The sequence below is a fragment of the Oculina patagonica genome, chromosome 1, assembly GCF_052425735.1.
Source record: "Oculina patagonica isolate OP01 chromosome 1, crgOcupat, whole genome shotgun sequence".
Classification (NCBI taxonomy): domain Eukaryota; kingdom Metazoa; phylum Cnidaria; class Anthozoa; order Scleractinia; family Oculinidae; genus Oculina; species Oculina patagonica.
In genome coordinates, this window is record NC_135758.1 from 4,783,055 (window position 1) to 4,804,309 (window position 21,255).

At 44.0% G+C, this 21,255-nt stretch overlaps 4 protein-coding genes across 4 annotated transcripts in view; 1 reads left to right on the plus strand and 3 right to left on the minus strand.

Moving 5' to 3' along the window:
• LOC144648597 (uncharacterized) overlaps positions 1–21,255 on the plus strand; it is a 701,885-nt gene that overhangs the window by 274,867 nt on the left and 405,763 nt on the right.
• Positions 1–21,255, minus strand: part of LOC144649639 (uncharacterized) — a 187,879-nt gene that overhangs the window by 95,000 nt on the left and 71,624 nt on the right. The gene's annotated exons all lie outside the window — the stretch shown is intronic.
• LOC144652372 (uncharacterized) overlaps positions 1–21,255 on the minus strand; it is a 107,687-nt gene that overhangs the window by 71,391 nt on the left and 15,041 nt on the right. The gene's annotated exons all lie outside the window — the stretch shown is intronic.
• LOC144662898 (uncharacterized) lies at positions 8,357–9,701 on the minus strand. The gene is made up of 2 exons (XM_078523866.1): positions 8,687–9,701; positions 8,357–8,514 (listed from the first exon to the last, which is right to left on the minus strand). The coding sequence occupies exons 1-2, from the start codon at positions 9,699–9,701 to the stop codon at positions 8,357–8,359; spliced, it is 1,173 nt and encodes a 390-aa protein (XP_078379992.1).

The window sequence follows — 21,255 nt, forward strand, 5'->3', positions numbered from 1 at the left end:
AATACATACTGCTGTGTATCTGAAAATTAGATACGTATACATTGGCTGTGTAGCATTGAGGCCAAAGGCCCAGCTCAGCAGCTTAAGTAGGTATAGATACATAGATATATCTGTTCGATTTTCCAAGAACCTGGCGCCCAAGGTCCAAAACAGCCCGGGGCTAGTAAAATTCCCCCAGGCCTCCCCCCAGGCTAGGAGGTTGTCACCCCAGGAGCCCAGCTGCAACACCGGCCGGGTGCCTTATACACAGGGAAGCCTGCACCGGTGTCATTCAAAATATTCACAGACTACACAGGTGCATTCCAAGTTCACACAAAATTTCTCAAAGGGGCATGAAGCAAGCTAGGCCCAGCGGTCAAAAGTGACACCCTCCCCTCCCCCCAGCTTTTGACGGCTACCCCCCAGCTGGACACCAGCAGAAAGCCCAAGGCCTGGGCAAGGTCCCCATACCACGGTTGACGTCAAGCCCCCTCAAGTTAAGGTTGCTGGCTAGGCTTGAACTCGGGCTGCGCCCGAGTTCAAGCGAAAACCTGGCAGCCAGGTTTCTGCGAATTCTCTGAGATATCAGGCCCAGAAACGCTCCGGGAAGCCAAATCCACTAGCCGGGGGCCCAGACATGCAGCCAAAGTGCAGCCCGGGAGTTGGGGGCACCAGTCGGTAGCTTTTGGGCCCCCAATATCTGTTCGATTTTCCAAGAACCTGGCGCCCAAGGTCCAAAATAGCCCGGGGCTAGTAAAATTCCCCCAGGCCTCCCCCCAGGCTAGGAGGTTGTCACCCCAGGAGCCCAGCTGGCAGCTGCAACACCGGCCGGGTGCCTTCTACACAGGGAAGCCTGCACCGGTGTCATTCAAAATATTCACAGACTACACAGGTGCATTCCAAGTTCACACAAAATTTCTCAAAGGGGCATGAAGCAAGCTAGGCCCAGCGGTCAAAAGTGACACCCTCCCCTCCCCCCAGCTTTTGACGGCTACCCCCCAGCTGGACACCAGCAGAAAGCCCAAGGCCTGGGCAAGGTCCCCATACCACGGTTGACGTCAAGTTCCCTCAAGTTAAGGTTGCTGGCTAGGCTTGAACTCGGGCTGCGCCCGAGTTCAAGCGAAAACCTGGCAGCCAGGTTTCTGCGAATTCTCTGAGATATCAGGCCCAGAAACGCTCCGGGAAGCCAAATCCACTAGCCGGGGGCCCAGACATGCAGCCAAAGTGCAGCCCGGGAGTTGGGGGCACCAGTCGGTAGCTTTTGGGCCCCCAATATCTGTTCGATTTTCCAAGAACCTGGCGCCCAAGGTCCAAAACAGCCCGGGGCTAGTAAAATTCCCCCAGGCCTCCCCCCAGGCTAGGAGGTTGTCACCCCAGGAGCCCAGCTGGCAGCTGCAACACCGGCCGGGTGCCTTCTACACAGGGAAGCCTGCACCGGTGTCATTCAAAATATTCACAGACTACACAGGTGCATTCCAAGTTCACACAAAATTTCTCAAAGGGGCATGAAGCAAGCTAGGCCCAGCGGTCAAAAGTGACACCCTCCCCTCCCCCCAGCTTTTGACGGCTACCCCCCAGCTGGACACCAGCAGAAAGCCCAAGGCCTGGGCAAGGTCCCCATACCACGGTTGACGTCAAGCCCCCTCAAGTTAAGGTTGCTGGCTAGGCTTGAACTCGGGCTGCGCCCGAGTTCAAGCGAAAACCTGGCAGCCAGGTTTCTGCGAATTCTCTGAGATATCAGGCCCAGAAACGCTCCGGGAAGCCAAATCCACTAGCCGGGGGCCCAGACATGCAGCCAAAGTGCAGCCCGGGAGTTGGGGGCACCAGTCGGTAGCTTTTGGGCCCCCAATATCTGTTCGATTTTCCAAGAACCTGGCGCCCAAGGTCCAAAATAGCCCGGGGCTAGTAAAATTCCCCCAGGCCTCCCCCCAGGCTAGGAGGTTGTCACCCCAGGAGCCCAGCTGGCAGCTGCAACACCGGCCGGGTGCCTTCTACACAGGGAAGCCTGCACTGCACCGGTGTCATTCAAAATATTCACAGACTACACAGGTGCATTCCAAGTTCACACAAAATTTCTCAAAGGGGCATGAAGCAAGCTAGGCCCAGCGGTCAAAAGTGACACCCTCCCCTCCCCCCAGCTTTTGACGGCTACCCCCGAGCTGGACACCAGCAGAAAGCCCAAGGCCTGGGCAAGGTCCCCATACCACGGTTGACGTCAAGCCCCCTCAAGTTAAGGTTGCTGGCTAGGCTTGAACTCGGGCTGCGCCCGAGTTCAAGCGAAAACCTGGCAGCCAGGTTTCTGCGAATTCTCTGAGATATCAGGCCCAGAAACGCTCCGGGAAGCCAAATCCACTAGCCGGGGGCCCAGACATGCAGCCAAAGTGCAGCCCGGGAGTTGGGGGCACCAGTCGGTAGCTTTTGGGCCCCCAATAATTATCAGGCCCAGAAACGCTCCGGGAAGCCAAATCCACTAGCCGGGGGCCCAGACATGCAGCCAAAGTGCAGCCCGGGAGTTGGGGGCACCAGTCGGTAGCTTTTGGGCCCCCAATAATTATCAGGCCCAGAAACGCTCCGGGAAGCCAAATCCACTAGCCGGGGGCCCAGACATGCAGCCAAAGTGCAGCCCGGGAGTTGGGGGCACCAGTCGGTAGCTTTTGGGCCCCCAATAATTATCAGGCCCAGAAACGCTCCGGGAAGCCAAATCCACTAGCCGGGGGCCCAGACATGCAGCCAAAGTGCAGCCCGGGAGTTCGGGGCACCAGTCGGTAGCTTTTGGGCCCCCAATAATTATCAGGCCCAGAAACGCTCCGGGAAGCCAAATCCACTAGCCGGGGGCCCAGACATGCAGCCAAAGTGCAGCCCGGGAGTTGGGGGCACCAGTCGGTAGCTTTTGGGCCCTCAATAATTATCAGGCCCAGAAACGCTCCGGGAAGCCAAATCCACTAGCCGGGGGCCCAGACATGCAGCCAAAGTGCAGCCCGGGAGTTGGGGGCACCAGTCGGTAGCTTTTGGGCCCCCAATATCTGTTCGATTTTCCAAGAACCTGGCGCCCAAGGTCCAAAACAGCCCGGGGCTAGTAAAATTCCCCAGGCCTCCCCCCAGGCTAGGAGGTTGTCACCCCAGGAGCCCAGCTGGCAGCTGCAACACCGGCCGGGTGCCTTCTACACAGGGAAGCCTGCACCGGTGTCATTCAAAATATTCACAGACTACACAGGTGCATTCCAAGTTCACACAAAATTTCTCAAAGGGGCATGAAGCAAGCTAGGCCTAGCGGTCAAAAGTGACACCCTCCCCTCCCCCCAGCTTTTGACGGCTACCCCCCAGCTGGACACCAGCAGAAAACCCAAGGCCTGGGCAAGGTCCCCATACCACGGTTGACGTCAAGCCCCCTCAAGTTAAGGTTGCTGGCTAGGCTTGAACTCGGGCTGCGCCCGAGTTCAAGCGAAAACCTGGCAGCCAGGTTTCTGCGAATTCTCTGAGATATCAGGCCCAGAAACGCTCCGGGAAGCCAAATCCACTAGCCGGGGGCCCAGACATGCAGCCAAAGTGCAGCCCGGGAGTTGGGGGCACCAGTCGGTAGCTTTTGGGCCCCCAATAATTATCAGGCCCAGAAACGCTCCGGGAAGCCAAATCCACTAGCCGGGGGCCCAGACATGCAGCCAAAGTGCAGCCCGGGAGTTGGGGGCACCAGTCGGTAGCTTTTGGGCCCCCAATATCTGTTCGATTTTCCAAGAACCTGGCGCCCAAGGTCCAAAATAGCCCGGGGCTAGTAAAATTCCCCCAGGCCACCCCCCAGGCTAGGAGGTTGTCACCCCAGGAGCCCAGCTGGCAGCTGCAACACCGGCCGGGTGCCTTCTACACAGGGAAGCCTGCACCGGTGTCATTCAAAATATTCACAGACTACACAGGTGCATTCCAAGTTCACACAAAATTTCTCAAAGGGGCATGAAGCAAGCTAGGCCCAGCGGTCAAAAGTGACACCCTCCCCTCCCCCCAGCTTTTGACGGCTACCCCCCAGCTGGACACCAGCAGAAAGCCCAAGGCCTGGGCAAGGTCCCCATACCACGGTTGACGTCAAGCCCCCTCAAGTTAAGGTTGCTGGCTAGGCTTGAACTCGGGCTGCGCCCGAGTTCAAGCGAAAACCTGGCAGCCAGGTTTCTGCGAATTCTCTGAGATATCAGGCCCAGAAACGCTCCGGGAAGCCAAATCCACTAGCCGGGGGCCCAGACATGCAGCCAAAGTGCAGCCCGGGAGTTGGGGGCACCAGTCGGTAGCTTTTGGGCCCCCAATAATTATCAGGCCCAGAAACGCTCCGGGAAGCCAAATCCACTAGCCGGGGGCCCAGACATGCAGCCAAAGTGCAGCCCGGGAGTTGGGGGCACCAGTCGGTAGCTTTTGGGCCCTCAATAATTATCAGGCCCAGAAACGCTCCGGGAAGCCAAATCCACTAGCCGGGGGCCCAGACATGCAGCCAAAGTGCAGCCCGGGAGTTGGGGGCACCAGTCGGTAGCTTTTGGGCCCCCAATATCTGTTCGATTTTCCAAGAACCTGGCGCCCAAGGTCCAAAACAGCCCGGGGCTAGTAAAATTCCCCAGGCCTCCCCCCAGGCTAGGAGGTTGTCACCCCAGGAGCCCAGCTGGCAGCTGCAACACCGGACGGGTGCCTTCTACACAGGGAAGCCTGCACCGGTGTCATTCAAAATATTCACAGACTACACAGGTGCATTCCAAGTTCACACAAAATTTCTCAAAGGGGCATGAAGCAAGCTAGGCCCAGCGGTCAAAAGTGACACCCTCCCCTCCCCCCAGCTTTTGACGGCTACCCCCCAGCTGGACACCAGCAGAAAGCCCAAGGCCTGGGCAAGGTCCCCATACCACGGTTGACGTCAAGCCCCCTCAAGTTAAGGTTGCTGGCTAGGCTTGAACTCGGGCTGCGCCCGAGTTCAAGCGAAAACCTGGCAGCCAGGTTTCTGCGAATTCTCTGAGATATATATATATATATATCTTATTTATTTTGAATATATATTTTTAATTTGTGTGACATGTTTAAACCATAGGGTGGGTGGGAGGGAAAAAACCACGTCGTAGAAGAAGACAGATATTAAATACAGTTTGCTTGCTCGCAGCACAGGAATGAATGAACACGCTTAACTCGTGTTCGATGCCTTGTGATCGATTGACAGTAAAATACCAGCCAATTCTGATTGGCTCAGCCAACAGTTCCATTACTTAAGCATGTGATAACCCTACACTTTGGACTGTGAAACCCTATCCTCTAGCTTATAGCATGTCACACAACCAGCATGCAATCACTCATGGTTGTCCCATTAACTTAAATTTATGAGGACATAAATTGGTCTTTAATGCTCCCAACCCATGAGAAACGAGAACACAACAATGATGTGGGGTAAGGGGTTGGGAATGAAGTACTCCAGTGGAACAAAAAGCCATCAATAAATGAATCACTAATCTGGCTTGGTAAGGGGGATGAAAGCCCCCTCCTCTCCGGGGATGCAGGTCACAAACCCCTGGGAGAGGTTCCTAATCCTCTTCGGGGCTGCAGTCACAATACCCCGAAAGAGGTCCTTACTCCCTTTCAGGGCTGCAGGTCACAATACCCTGAAAGAGGTTCCTAGTCCTAAGGGAGTTTAGACTCATGGTTACCATGGCAACCCACCAAATCTGAGTCTATGGGGCCAAGAGTGCCTGTATGGGAGCACTTCATCCCCACAAATACACAAAGTGTATTCCCCATAGACGAAATAACCTTAACCCTTAAAATAGGTAGTTAATAAACTAATTAAAGGTATCGCTTAACAACTGACGAGAAACCCCGGAAAGAAGGGAGTGTGGGCACTGAACATATCTTTCGTAGCAGTTAGAGGACCACCGCCCAAGTGTTTTTATTAGCCAAGGGGGAAGGCCCACCGAAGCAGAGGTTGTGGCAGCCCCAATTCTATAGCTATGTCCCGCATACTCAGAGGGCTGAAAACCTGACATAGAGAGAAGCTGCCTAGTTTCAGAGGTAAGACCCGCTTTTGTGAGGGGAGCCCCAGACGAGTGCTTAAAAAGTGGACCGGTTGTGGTCCCCCGGTAGGACAAATAGTTTTTCATAGCTGAAACAGGGCAGACACTCTGGTCAGTCTTGCCAATAACAATAGTTTGGCCCGAGCGAAAAGGGTCGGTTTTGGATATTTTTATCCGAACTGACATATGTTCGGGGTTTTGAAAACTAGGAGAAAAGGTCATGTCCCCTGGAGACAAGTGGAGTGTACAAGAATAGGGTGAGTTGCAGGTCATTTCTCCCAAGCGGAGGAAACCAAAAAAGGCTAAGGTCATGGCTGCCCATATCATAATAGAGTCATAGTTAGTGGTAGTTGGGATTGCAAGAAGTTGGAAAAACAATTTCAGGTGATTTATTGTAATAGGGAGTCGAATGCGGGTAGAATCGCCCTGGGAACGCTTGATGCCCTGGCAAATCAACTGCAGACGCAAGAATTTCTTAAGGTCTAGGTCATAACCTGAGCAGATATGCAGGTGTCTAACTGCAGCCAGGTAACCTTTAATGGATGAGTGTTTAATTGTTTTGGCTAAATATGCAACATACTGAATAAGAGTCTCTTCATTGGTTGGCAAATGAGTTGACTTGTGTGGACTGTGGAGGGTGCAAAAGTCCAAAAATCTTCGTTCGCCAGATGTATAGGTTTGTTTAGTAGAGGCAGCAACAGAGAGACTTAAGTACTTCTGGATGTCGGCATTCAGATCACCAACATTGCCTGGGGCACGGGACATGGGGCTGGGTCTGCATGAGGGGCCAGTCTGCGAAATCGCTCCATCTGAAATCGAGAGAGGGAATCCGCGATTTCATTCTTCTTGCCTTCAATGTGCTCTGCCCTTGGATAGAAGTTATGTCTTAAAGTAAGGAGGGTAAAATGGCGAACCAGGTCCATAACCCTAGGAATGTGGGATCGTTTGGAGTTAACTATACTAACAACCGATTTGTTGTCGCAATAGAAAACTATTCGCTTGTTAGCGAGCTCGTCCCCCCATAGGTGACATGCAACCACCAAAGCAAATAACTCTTGCCAGGCAATGCTTATACCAGCAGTAGTGAGCAGGTGGCGAGTCTCCCACCTACCCTGAAACCATTTTTGACCCAATATTCCTCCGTATCCAAGTGTGCCTGAGGCATCAGTATGGAGTTCTAAGGAGTCAGAGTCTAGCCATGAAGTAGGGAGGAAAAACCCGGCCCCATTCCAAGTGTGAATAAACTGTTGCCACATCGTGAGATCCTTGAAGAAACCCTTGTTCAATTTAATGTGGTGGTTAGGTTTAGCAACTTTACGAGTTAGCTCAACCATACGCTGTAGAAAGGGTCTCCCTGGGGGATAACTCTGCACGCAAAGTTCAAGGTCCCAATGAGTGACTGTAATTCCTTAAGGGTGCATGTCCTTTTTGTTTGGAAGAGGACAAGTGAGGCCTGTATCCGTTCTACCTTATCTGCTGGGAGTCTGGCCTCCATCCGGACAGTGTCCAGGATAATTCCCATGAACTCAAGGGTAGTAGAAGGGCCCTCTGTTTTGTTGGCTGCAATGGGGATACCCAGATTGCTAAAGGTCAAAAGCATGCTATTCAAGCTCTGCTGGCATAGCAAATTTAGAGGAGGGGAGAATGAGGCTGGCTCGATGATCAAGAAATCATCGAGGATATGACAGACAAACGAAACCAGGCAATGGTTGAGGAGGATCCACTCTATCGCATTAGACAGTAGATTGAACAGGTAAGGGGCACTTCTCAAGCCAAAGGGAAGAACTTTGTCATAGTAGTAGCTACCCTCCCAGTACATTCCAAATAGCTCGTAATCTGAAGGCCTGAGAGGGATGAGGCGAAACGCTGACTCGAAGTCGGTTTTCGCGAGAAAGCACCCTTGGCCGAGGCTCAAAATCCCTTGGATTGCATTGTCAATTGTTATATACTGAAGGCTGAAATCCTCCTTGGGAATTGAAGAGTTGATACTTGTCTCTCCAGATTTTGGGAAAGATAAGTGAAAGATGGTCCTAAACTTTGTAGAATGCTTTTTGGGAACCAATCCGATGGGTGACACCTGGAAATTGGGGAGGGGTGGGGTGGGGAAAGGACCTGCAACGCGCCCAAGGGCCACTTCCCTGGAAAGGTTTTCTGAAACAATATTAGGTTGGGAAAGGGCAGTGGGCAGATTTCTAGAGAATCTAGCAACACGTCTCCCAGTAAAACCCACATCGGCCCCGTACCTAAGATTGTTACATAACTGTGAGACAAATTCCTGATCCGGATGATTAGTCAATGTTTCCTGAAGTCGTTTTACGTTAATAGGGGTCGGGAGGGGGCAAGTAGTGTTCTCACTTTCGATGGGAGGAACCCGCCTTTGCGTTTCCATGGTCACCATCTCTATTCCTCCCCCCTTCCCGCTCTGGTTGCCGCACAGGGTGGGCAGGGCAGTCAACCCGTGGATGCGATCCACCGCATCTGTTGCAGACATGTCTAAAATAACAGGAGTCTCTATTAATACATACATACATACATACATACATACATACATACATACATACATACATACATACATACATACATACATACATACATACATACATACATACATACATACATACATACATACATACATACATACATACATACATACATACATACATACATACATACATACATACATACTTTATTACATGTGCCACTCCTATTGTAGAAGTTGCATGTGCCTCTGTTTGCGCCCCCTGAGACACTTCGCTGGGGTCCGTTAGAAAAAAGCGGATACTCTTCCTTGAGAACCGCTGGCGAGACGGTAAAAATAGTCAACCAAAGTTGAGTGTCGACCACTGACCAATTAAGAGACTTATTTACACTAGCTTTCTGGCGAAACTTAAAATCATAAATGGCCCAGCCTAACCCTTTGTGCACACGGGCCGCATATCTAATTAAACTAATGTATTGCAAGAGTTCCTGCGATCTTGTTGGAAACTTGTCGATTAGTACACTCATATAGGACGTAAAGGCAGTGGTCCACTGTTCAATGTCGGTGATTGAGGTGGAGGCCGTCGGCTTTGATTTCTTCGACACCTTAACAACGGAATTCTCTAACGATAGGAGAACATTATCATCCTCGTCGTACAGGGACAGATTCTTAGGCAGTAATTTTGAAAGATCAAAAAACTCACCACTCTGGATGTCTTTAATGTACTGCCCTGGGATCTCTTGGAAGGGCGAGGCGAAGCTTACCGGCGTAGTGCTTGGGTGAACTGCCGTTTCAGGCGCTGTGTCAGGCACAAGCGACGCGGGCCGTTGGGCAAGGAGGCTCGACGAAGCATTCACAGCGGCCCTAGCCGCTTCGGTCGCTATCTCCCTGGCAGATTGCTTTACAGTGTCCGCGATTAATTGCTGGATTGTCTGCATCTGGTCGTCTGTAAACTCAGGGCGCTCTTGCCTTTGTGCCGCCGTTGCATCGATGTTTAGAGCTGTTGACTCATGTTCGCTGATGTTTTGCCGAGTTGGTGGTGGACTGTTCAGCTCTCGGAGCCGACGTTCGAGAGTCTTTCGGACTCCTGTCGACTGTATTCCATTTCTAACGCAAAGGGAGCGAAGGTCGGCGATGGATAAGGCTCCAAACGCGGCCGGGTCGATATACATTTGTGTGCTTGGGCGGGAAGTCGACCGGCGTGCTCGTGGCGGCATGATTTGCAAGTCCAGAAACGTTAAATTGCCCCACAGGATAGAGATACCGTCTCAGAGGAGAGCAAAGAAAGCAAGTTGAACGTCTGCGAGACTTATTGACAAAAAACCACGTCGTAGAAGAAGACAGATATTAAATACAGTTTGCTTGCTCGCAGCACAGGAATGAATGAACACGCTTAACTCGTGTTCGATGCCTTGTGATCGATTGACAGTAAAATACCAGCCAATTCTGATTGGCTCAGCCAACAGTTCCATTACTTAAGCATGTGATAACCCTACACTTTGGACTGTGAAACCCTATCCTCTAGCTTATAGCATGTCACACAACCAGCATGCAATCACTCATGGTTGTCCCATTAACTTAAATTTATGAGGACATAAATTGGTCTTATGCGCATGCACCAAAGTACATTTTTCTACAATTTTTAATGGAATCTTCCTCAAAATCTTGCTGCATTGTGGAAAAGTGCTTTTTAAGTAAAGTTAAGGGATATCCAGGATCGTAGCATCAAAAATTCAGTTTAACGGTAAAAAAACCAGTTTTTGGAGAAATTCAGCACTGAAAGGGTTAATTGAAATGAGTAATTCCATTCAAATTGTGCTTTTTTCCATTGAAATCCAATTTATGGAGCAAAAGCAATGTGAAACAAGCAAAAATCGGCGATAAAGCAATCCTGGGTACTTTTGCTTAACTCTTTCAGTGCTAAAGTCGACTTTTGTCGACATTTGGAGGAGCAGTCAATGAACCACTTGTGACGTCATCAATTTGAAAGTCAGCAGATTTTGGTGATAAGCATCTGATAGAGCTAGGTTTGACCTTTTCAAAGAACTATTCACTTTGCGTATCGGTCGCATCCTAACAGAGCTAATCGAGAAAAAGTCAATCACTTTTTAGTGCAAAATCGGTGCTTAAAAAGGCCAAAACACCTGTAAAAGATCGAGGTCCTCTTGACAGGGTTTACCAATGTTTTTATCAAAACTTTTTTGGTCTAAAGGAAGGATGGATACAGTAGAAAGTAGTGGAAATAACAAAGCCAAGACAAACGAAAGGAAAAGGAGCAAGAAAAAAAAATGGAAACGATTTCGCAAAAAAAAAAAAAAAAAAAGAGTCCAAATTTTGGCTTATGCGCATGCACCAAAGTACATTTTTGTACAATTTTTAATGGAATCTTCCTCAAAATCTTGCTGCATTGTGGAAAAGTGCTTTTTAAGTAAAGTTAAGGGAAATCCAGGATCGTAGCATCAAAAATTCAGTTTAACGGTAAAAAAAACCAGTTTTTGGAGAAATTCAGCACTGAAAGGGTTAATTGAAATGAGTAATTCCATTCAAATTGTGGTTTTTTCCATTGAAATCCAATTTATGGAGCAAAAGCAATGTGAAACAAGCAAAAATCGGCGATAAAGCAATCCTGGGTACTTTTGCTTAATTGAATTGAGTAATTCCATTCAAATTGTGCTTTCTTCCATTGAAATCCAATTTATGGAGCAAAAGCAATGTGAAACAAGCAAAAATGGGCGATAAAGCAATCCTGGGTACTTTTGCTAAACTCTTTCAGTGCTAAAGTCGAATTTTGTCGACATTTGGAGGAGCAGTCAATGAACCACTTGTGACGTCATCAATTTGAAAGTCAGCAGATTTTGGTGATAAGCATCTGATAGAGCTAGGTTTGACCTTTTCAAAGAACTATTCACTTTGCGTATCGGTCGCATCCTAACAGAGCTAATCGAGAAAAAGTCAATCACTTTTTAGTGCAAAATCGGTGCTTAAAAAGGCCAAAACACCTGTAAAAGATCGAGGTCCTCTTGACAGGGTTTACCAATGTTTTTATCAAAACTTTTTTGGTCTAAGGAAAGGACGAATACAGTAGAAAGAAGTGGAAATAACAAAGCCAAGACAAACGAAAGGAAAAGGAGCAAGAAAAAAAATGGAAACGATTTCGCAAAAAAAAAAAAAAAGTCCAAATTTTGGCTTATGCGCATGCACCAAAGTACATTTTTGTACATTTTTTAATGGAATCTTCCTCAAAATCTTGCTGCATTGTGGAAAAGTGCTTTTTAAGTAAAGTTAAGGGAAATCCAGGATCGTAGCATCAAAAATTCAGTTTAACGGTAAAAAAAACCAGTTTTTGGAGAAATTCAGCACTGAAAGGGTTAATTGAAATGAGTAATTCCATTCAAATTGTGCTTTTTTCCATTGAAATCCAATTTATGGAGCAAAAGCAATGTGAAACAAGCAAAAATCGGCAATAAAGCAATCCTGGGTACTTTTGCTTAATTGAAATGAGTAATTCCATTCAAATTGTGCTTTTTTCCATTGAAATCCAATTTATGGAGCAAAAGCAATGTGAAACTCGGCGATAAAGCAATCCTGGGTACTTTTGCTTAACTCTTTCAGTGCTAAAGTCGACTTTTGTCGACATTTGGAGGAGCAGTCAATGAACCACTTGTGACGTCATCAATTTGAAAGTCAGCAGATTTTGGTGATAAGCATCTGATAGAGCTAGGTTTGACCTTTTCAAAGAACTATTCACTTTGCGTATCGGTCGCATCCTAACAGAGCTAATCGAGAAAAAGTCAATCACTTTTTAGTGCAAAATCGGTGCTTAAAAAGGCCAAAACACCTGTAAAAGATCGAGGTCCTCTTGACAGGGTTTACCAATGTTTTTATCAAAACTTTTTTGGTCTAAGGAAAGAACGAATACAGTAGAAAGAAGTGGAAATAACAAAGCCAAGACAAACAAAAGGAAAAGGAGCAAGAAAAAAAATGGAAACGATTTCGCAAAAAAAAAAAAAAAAAAAAGTCCAAATTTTGGCTTATGCGCATGCACCAAAGTACATTTTTGTACAATTTTTAATGGAATCTTCCTCAAAATCTTGCTGCATTGTGGAAAAGTGCTTTTTAAGTAAAGTTAAGGGAAATCCAGGATCGTAGCATCAAAAATTCAGTTTAACGGTAAAAAAAGCAGTTTTTGGAGAAATTCAGCACTGAAAGGGTTAATTGAAATGAGTAATTCCATTCAAATTGTGGGTTTTTCCATTGAAATCCAATTTATGGAGCAAAAGCAATGTGAAACAAGCAAAAATCGGCGATAAAGCAATCCTGGGTACTTTTGCTTAACTCTTTCAGTGCTAAAGTCGACTTTTGTCGACATTTGGAGGAGCAGTCAATGAACCACTTGTGACGTCATCAATTTGAAAGTCAGCAGATTTTGGTGATAAGCATCTGATAGAGCTAGGTTTGACCTTTTCAAAGAACTATTCACTTTGCGTATCGGTCGCATCCTAACAGAGCTAATCGAGAAAAAGTCAATCACTTTTTAGTGTAAAATCGGTGCTTAAAAAGGCCAAAACACCTGTAAAAGATCGAGGTCCTCTTGACAGGGTTTACCAATGTTTTTATCAAAACTTTTTTGGTCTAAGGAAAGAACAAATACAGTAGAAAGAAGTGGAAATAACAAAGCCAAGACAAACGAAAGGAAAAGGAGCAAGAAAAAAATGGAAACGATTTCGCAAAAAAAAAAAAAAAAAAAAAGTCCAAATTTTGGCTTATGCGCATGCACCAAAGTACATTTTTGTACAATTTTTAATGGAATCTTCCTCAAAATCTTGCTGCATTGTGGAAAAGTGCTTTTTAAGTAAAGTTAAGGGAAATCCAGGATCGTAGCATCAAAAATTCAGTTTAACGGTAAAAAAAACCAGTTTTTGGAGAAATTCAGCACTGAAAGGGTTAATTGAAATGAGTAATTCCATTCAAATTGTGCTTTTTTCCATTGAAATCCAATTTATGGAGCAAAAGCAATGTGAAACAAGCAAAAATCGGCGATAAAGCAATCCTGGGTACTTTTGCTTAATTGAAATGAGTAATTCCATTCAAATTGTGCTTTTTTCCATTGAAATCCAATTTATGGAGCAAAAGCAATGTGAAACAAGCAAAAATCGGCGATAAAGCAATCCTGGGTACTTTTGCTAAACTCTTTCAGTGCTAAAGTCGACTTTTGTCGACATTTGGAGGAGCAGTCAATGAACCACTTGTGACGTCATCAATTTGAAAGTCAGCAGATTTTGGTGATAAGCATCTGATAGAGCTAGATTTGACCTTTTTAAAGAACTATTCACAATGCGTATCGGTCGCATCCTAACAGAGCTAATCGAGAAAAAGTCAATCACTTTTTAGTGCAAAATCGGTGCTTAAAAAGGCCAAAACACCTGTAAAAGATCGAGGTCCTCTTGACAGGGTGACAGTGACAGTGCTGAATTTCGTAGCATCGAAATTCAGCACTGAAAGGGTTAATTGAAATGAGTAATTCCATTCAAATTGTGCTTTTTTCCATTGAAATCCAATTTATGGAGCAAAAGCAATGTGAAACAAGCAAAAATCGGGGATAAAGCAATCCTGGGTACTTTTGCTTAATTGAAATGAGTAATTCCATTCAAATTGTGGTTTTTTCCATTGAAATCCAATTTATGGAGCAAAAGCAATGTGAAACAAGCAAAAATCGGCGATAAAGCAATCCTGGGTACTTTTGCTTAACTCTTTCAGTGCTAAAGTCGACTTTTGTCGACATTTGGAGGAGCAGTCAATGAACCACTTGTGACGTCATCAATTTGAAAGTCAGCAGATTTTGGTGATAAGCATCTGATAGAGCTAGGTTTGACCTTTTCAAAGAACTATTCACTTTGCGTATCGGTCGCATCCTAACAGAGCTAATCGAGAAAAAGTCAATCACTTTTTAGTGCAAAATCGGTGCTTAAAAAGGCCAAAACACCTGTAAAAGATCGAGGTCCTCTTGACAGGGTTAACCAATGTTTTTATCAAAACTTTTTTGGTCTAAAGGAAGGATGGATACAGTAGAAAGTAGTGGAAATAACAAAGCCAAGACAAACGAAAGGAAAAGGAGCAAGAAAAAAAATGGAAACGATTTCGCAAAAAAAAAAAAAAAAGTCCAAATTTTGGCTTATGCGCATGCACCGAAGTACATTTTTGTACATTTTTTAATGGAATCTTCCTCAAAATCTTGCTGCATTGTGGAAAAGTGCTTTTTAAGTAAAGTTAAGGGAAATCCAGGATCGTAGCATCAAAAATTCAGTTTAACGGTAAAAAAAACCAGTTTTTGGAGAAATTCAGCACTGAAAGGGTTAATTGAAATGAGTAATTCCATTCAAATTGTGGTTTTTTCCATTGAAATCCAATTTATGGAGCAAAAGCAATGTGAAACAAGCAAAAATCGGCGATAAAGCAATCCTGGGTACTTTTGCTTAACTCTTTCAGTGCTAAAGTCGACTTTTGTCGACATTTGGAGGAGCAGTCAATGAACCACTTGTGACGTCATCAATTTGAAAGTCAGCAGATTTTGGTGATAAGCATCTGATAGAGCTAGGTTTGACCTTTTCAAAGAACTATTCACTTTGCGTATCGGTCGCATCCTAACAGAGCTAATCGAGAAAAAGTCAATCACTTTTTAGTGCAAAATCGGTGCTTAAAAAGGCCAAAACACCTGTAAAAGATCGAGGTCCTCTTGACAGGGTTTACCAATGTTTTTATCAAAACTTTTTTGGTCTAAGGAAAGGACGAATACAGTAGAAAGAAGTGGAAATAACAAAGCCAAGAGAAACGAAAGGAAAAGGAGCAAGAAAAAAAAATGGAAACGATTTCGCAAAAAAAAAAAAAAAAAAAGTCCAAATTTTGGCTTATGCGCATGCACCAAAGTACATTTTTGTACATTTTTTAATGGAATCTTCCTCAAAATCTTGCTGCATTGTGGAAAAGTGCTTTTTAAGTAAAGTTAAGGGAAATCCAGGATCGTAGCATCAAAAATTCAGTTTAACGGTAAAAAAAAAAAACAGTTTTTGGAGAAATTCAGCACTGAAAGGGTTAAGGTAAGTCTAGTTCTTTAATCGGAAAACAATTTAAAAATTTAATATTGCTAGAGCCTTCTGTCTTGGACTGGCGTGACGCGATTGTCTAGTCTTGATGCAAATTTTCGCTTTAAAAAAGCTACATAACATCAACAAATGCAAGATCGCTGTACAAGTCTGAATATTTATCAAGCCTTGGCTGCAGGATGGAAAATAAATTGATTTAAAATTTACACCGAATCCTATGTACAATCTGTACAATGATCAAGCATTGAACGATTTATACGAGCAAAGAAACTGAAAGGCTTGAAAGATGTAAAGAGAAACCAACTTTGAGAAAACGAAACAAAAGACTGCAGTAGCTATATACCAACGACGAAGTTTTAAACAATTTCAAAAAACCTAGCGTAACTGACGGAGTGTAATTATAATGAACTATTTTATCGCTAGAAAATTTTATTTTTATGTGGCTGACTGTATGGTTAAGCAAAAGAATACCACCACTTCGATTCACCGACTACAACTTACAATAATATGACCTCAACTTTTGAAAGCCGACTTGTGACGTTACGAAACTCAAAACTGCTCGTTCTACGACATCCTCGCCCCCACTGACTGCCCCTGGGTCTCCGAGGATGGTTCTACGATAACACTAGATACAAAGTTGTCGTCCATAATTCGTTTCGATTCGAATTCTGGACCTCACCAACATTAATCGTAATCTAAATGTTCAAGTCGGTACACTCTGCTTCGTTTGGGAAATAAACAGAAACGCTTATGACAGCCCTGCCTTCAGTTGGCGTATTTGATCGCAACGCTTACCTTACATTCAGTACTCCCATAAGTTTCCCGCTCTTTTCAAATCATTCTCAGATTTACATGTAATATCTAAAAAAAACCCGAATATATTGAATATATTGAATGAATATATTGCTTTTCTGATTTTCTTTATGGCCGCCGGCATCCAATCTGGTAAGCCAGGGCTGTTTTTTTTTTTTCTAATATTTTCTAAATTTGTCCCTCGAGTGACCTGTCACAATTTATATTCACTCTAACGTTTTTCAGTGCAAGTGAAATAAACAAAGAACTCATTGTTATAACAAACGAACGACATAAATTTGTCATTATAGCATAACTATTATCTGCCACCTCTTATGTGTTTCACAATCAAACCAATATATTGTCTGATTAATGTATACGCAAACTTTCATCTCAAAATTCATTGAACTTTCTAGGAAGTTATTCTCAACTTGTTTGGCGGTTTTATCACAGTTTTCCTTTTATTTCTTTGATCTTTTATCCTCCTATATTTAAGCAGAGCATAAGCTTGAACTTATTTCGCTCTGACCACTGAACCAACAAAGTTTACAATTAACTATTTTGATCTGCCGCAAATAAAATCGAGGATTTGTAGTTTGTGCGACCAAAGACGTTTTCTTGACGAATGTTCGGTGGGTATGGTGATGTTTCATAGCCACTTGATCGGATTATATCGACAAAGTGCTCGCTGTTGTTTGCCCTCTGCTGGAAAGAGTGTAAAAGTTTCTAAAAACTTCGATTTTCTGAGCTTAATGGCATGAATTCAAAAGAAAAAGATACCAATTCGAGATTTCTGGACAGTCTGTGAAAGAGTCTCTTTTATTCGCGATATTATAACTTACTCCCTTATCCTCTCGGGGGTCCGAGTCATTTATAGCCTGCGAGAGCAGACGCATTTCCGGCCGTCGCTTCCTATTTTTCGGCGGAGAGAAGCGACGGCCGGAAATGCGTCTGCTCTCGCAGGCTAAGTCATTTAGAGAGCGCGAAAAAGATACTTTTTTGGCTCAGAAAGGTCTTTTTACTTAAGCGTATTACTTGACCATAACAAGCAAAAAAGAAGTCTTAACAATATAGAATTCACGAATAATATGTCACAAAAATCCTTAAAGGAAGCCTGCTAAAAGGTTATTTACCACCAAAACTGAAAATTCATTTGAAAATCTTTAATTATTTCTGCAGTCACTTTTAATTCATATGAAAGGGTATTCCCCTTTTTGCCAGGACAAGTAAGCATCAAATATAGTAACGCGTGCAGATTTATTTCAATTTTGTTGTTTGGTAAAACGGTACGTTTAACATTCTATATCAAAACTGAGATTGAAGAAAAGGGAATTTTTTCTTATATTTAGTCGGGGAAGTTATAACGCAAACCTTGAAGGCTGCAGTTTTCTTTTTTGGTTTCACCTCCCATAAATTAACCATTGACAAAACGCAGCACACATCCGAAAAAGTCTTTGATTTTTCCGGAATTTACGTCTTTTAGACGCCGCAATGTGAAGGGAAACATGAACACAAGGCGAAATCGTTATTTGATACGCTTGCAGCTTTCGCGAGGTTCGATTGAGCCACGCGGAGCTACAGAAACACAAAACTTTCTTTGGTTCACAACAAGACTAAATTAATCAGTTTTCCTTTAGCGGGTCTCGACCGCAAAATATTGAATTTAGCGCTTAATGTTTACTGATTAACTGTAAACCATCCAAAAAGTCTTTGTTTTTATCGTATTGTTTGGAAGGGTGGGACTTCCTATCCCTTAAATCTATTGTTGCAACGAAAAACCAACTGAATATCATCGTTTCCTTCCGAATTGTTACTTTTTTAGCCATCTAAACCGCAAGAAAACTCTCAGTGGGTTTCCAAGCAACATAGGATTCGCTGAGAAACCAATTTTAAAATACGAAAGCGCGGACAGAGTCAATATGTATCCGTCTTTAATAAGGTCAAGGCAAAAAATTAATGCGGATATACATGGCTTTAATTGCCTTTCGAGAAATAAGGAAGCATTTTTTCAAAACCTGTCATTTAGTAAGCTGGTTGCAATAAATTGATGGTGAGGTTGCATACCCCAGTTACTACACAAAATGTTTATTTTTTACAGTAAATTCCAAAAATAACCGAAGACAAGGCAAAAGCAACAGAGCGCACGCGCAATGAAGCTTTTCACCCGCATGCAGAAGCCAGCTGTACAAGTTTGGAATTCTTTGTACATTATGTCACTATTTATCGCAAAATTTCCCTGCTATACTAAAATAATGATGATTTTAGCGGTGCGTCAGACTGACAAAGCATAAACGCCAATAAAGAAGAAAAATTAGAAGGGACGTTTTCTTAATTTTGTGGTGAGGTGTTTATCCTGACAGTGAACCCATTTATTTTCAAGTTTCGATTTCAGAGAAAAAATTGTACACCGATTGAAAAGCGGAAATACGTAAGGATGCACTTTTCTGGTTCCTAAGGCATGACATCATTTTGTACCAAAAATAAACAGGCTTAACAATGCGCCGGTGTTTAACGGACAACGAAATCATAATAAAGTAAGGTATCGGCCGGAACGATTGGAAAACGCGCGACGGTTGAGCGGTAGCAGTTTTCACAACTCGACTGAATTTTTGAGGTAAGGTTTTGTAATTTTAATGCACTTGATCGAAAGGGAATAATTTAATATTTTTATCCAAGCAGCGGATTTCTCTTGCGCGGGAGTAGAGAGCTGCCCACGTATTTGAACTGTGTTGCATGCAGTTTATAAACACCACCATTTAACCTGATTTGACTTTATCATTTAACTTAAATCCAGGCTGTTTCATAATTTGAAGCATCAGATATAATCAATCAGGTCCTGGCTTTTACTCACTTAGAGAAAGGACAATTTCGCCGACCCGAGCCCGCCTATAAAATATCACACCTCATTTTCGAAGTAATTTTTCTGCCTTTCGTGGTATATTTAAGTGAGAAAAGGCAACATCTAGTTAACTCTACTTTTCATATTGTACAAGTTTATTCAACTCCGTGAATTTAACTGAATTGCTGCTATGAAAATAAAAACTCACGAACTTTTTACAAATCCGACGTAATATACTCAATTAATAATAAAAGTTTCACCCACAAATCTTCTCAATTTTAATAATCCAGAAAGGAGAAGTCATTATCCACTGAAACCTATTGTGTTAGTTTAAGTTTCTTTCCGGTTCTGTGACTTGTGCGAGAGCGCTAACAGCGACATTTCCGAACAAAACTGACTCGTTGAAAAAATCGCTAAAGGAGCTAATTAGAGATAACCAGCTTTGTGGGACTACGCCTCGGCAAGCCATAGGTACAAAAATCCAAATAGTTTTCCGTACTCAGGCTCTCTACACGTGAATGAAACGGATAAAACGTATTTGCTTACAGCAAAAGCCAGTTCAAAGACAAAAAAGTATCCATTTAATACCGTGAAGCTTGTAGACAACAAAGAAATCCGCTCGTATTTAAAGTAAGAAAAGACGAAATCGTAAAGTAGTTTTATATTGAAACATTTTTCCCTCCTCAATGTCGATTCGGCAATGATCTAATATGAACACCGTATTAACAAACCGCAATATATTAACACATAATTATTTTATTCATAAGAGTTCTATACTTCAGTCGGCAAATTATTTCCTTGTCTTCTAAATCCTATTATAGGTTTCCGCGAAATTATTTTCACTTGTTCAACACACCGGCATACAGATCCGACATTAGAATTGGCCGCAAATGTCATCTGTTTGTCTGTATGCGCCGGCTTAATTCGATTATTTATTGGGAATTGTAACTGGCTAATGAAAAGAGAGCAGGAATTCTGCAAAGGAAACTTGATGCATTTTCAATGAAGTTAGTGAAACAGCTCGTTATATCGTATCATTAGCTAATGACCATTTTGTATTCATTTTCTAACAGAATTGTTCACAAGTCCTACAGTTTTCACTGCATCATGGGATTTTCAGGTCTTCTCCGCCGAAACAGCAGCCGCAGACGAAGCTTCAAGCGCATTGAACCACGTGACCGCGCAGCCCAATCAACTAACGCCGGCGCTCAGCACAGGTCAGCGGATGCTGACACAGCAAACAGAGAAAAGCGCACGTCCAGGGAGATTGGTACCATGTTGAGGAAGATTGGGGACGAGCTAAACAACAGCAGATTGAGTTTAAATTCGCTCACCTAAAGATGGCGCATATTTTGCGGCTTGAACTGTCAAGACACCGTACGAGGCGCTTTGATTAGAAGCAAGAAGCCTGTTTAAAATGGAACAGCTCAACTTTTCAAGGCTTTCCCTACCCGTGGTTGCCGAGGACTTGGATCAACCACTGAAATAAACTGTTGCGTCGAGTTGTTGCGTCTGCGTAAAAAGTGAAACCAAAAGGGGCATAAACACGGAGGAACTTCCCCTGCAAGACAAGCACCACACAAAGACAGAGACAAAATGAAATACACCTTTCTACTAAGTTATTTAATGTTTTACATGCTTTTTGTCTTCATTCTTTGTTAAATACAGACGGGCTAGTCCAATTTTTTTAATGCTGTTTGAATTTTGTTGACGACTTATTTATCGAAATCACATAGCAGCTTCCTGTCATTAAAAAATCGAAAAAAGCGTACTCGTACTCAATCTCGTGCTCGCACTTAGATCTGAAGGTCCCTATTAACTAACGCGCCGTTGCGCGGAACGCAATTAACACATGTTTGCTTAATTCGCTGTGTACATGTTTACAAGATGTCCAGGCACCACGAGTGACCAATAGTGAGTGAACTCTTGGAGTTCATGTATTCCCAGCATGCATTCGGACTAATCTGTAAGCAGATTAGTATCCTATTCCGCACCGCAACAATTATCGCATCGCATTTAAGATTGGGGATAAATTCGGCT

Bases quoted from the DNA above. Each gene is read 5' to 3' on its own strand.
- LOC144662898 (XM_078523866.1), bottom strand. From the start codon at position 9,701: ATGCCGCCACGAGCACGCCGGTCGACTTCCCGCCCAAGCACACAAATG. The intron at 8,515-8,686 runs GTATGTATGTAT...GTATTAATAGAG, and splicing joins TGGCACATGTAATAAAGTAT to ACTCCTGTTATTTTAGACAT.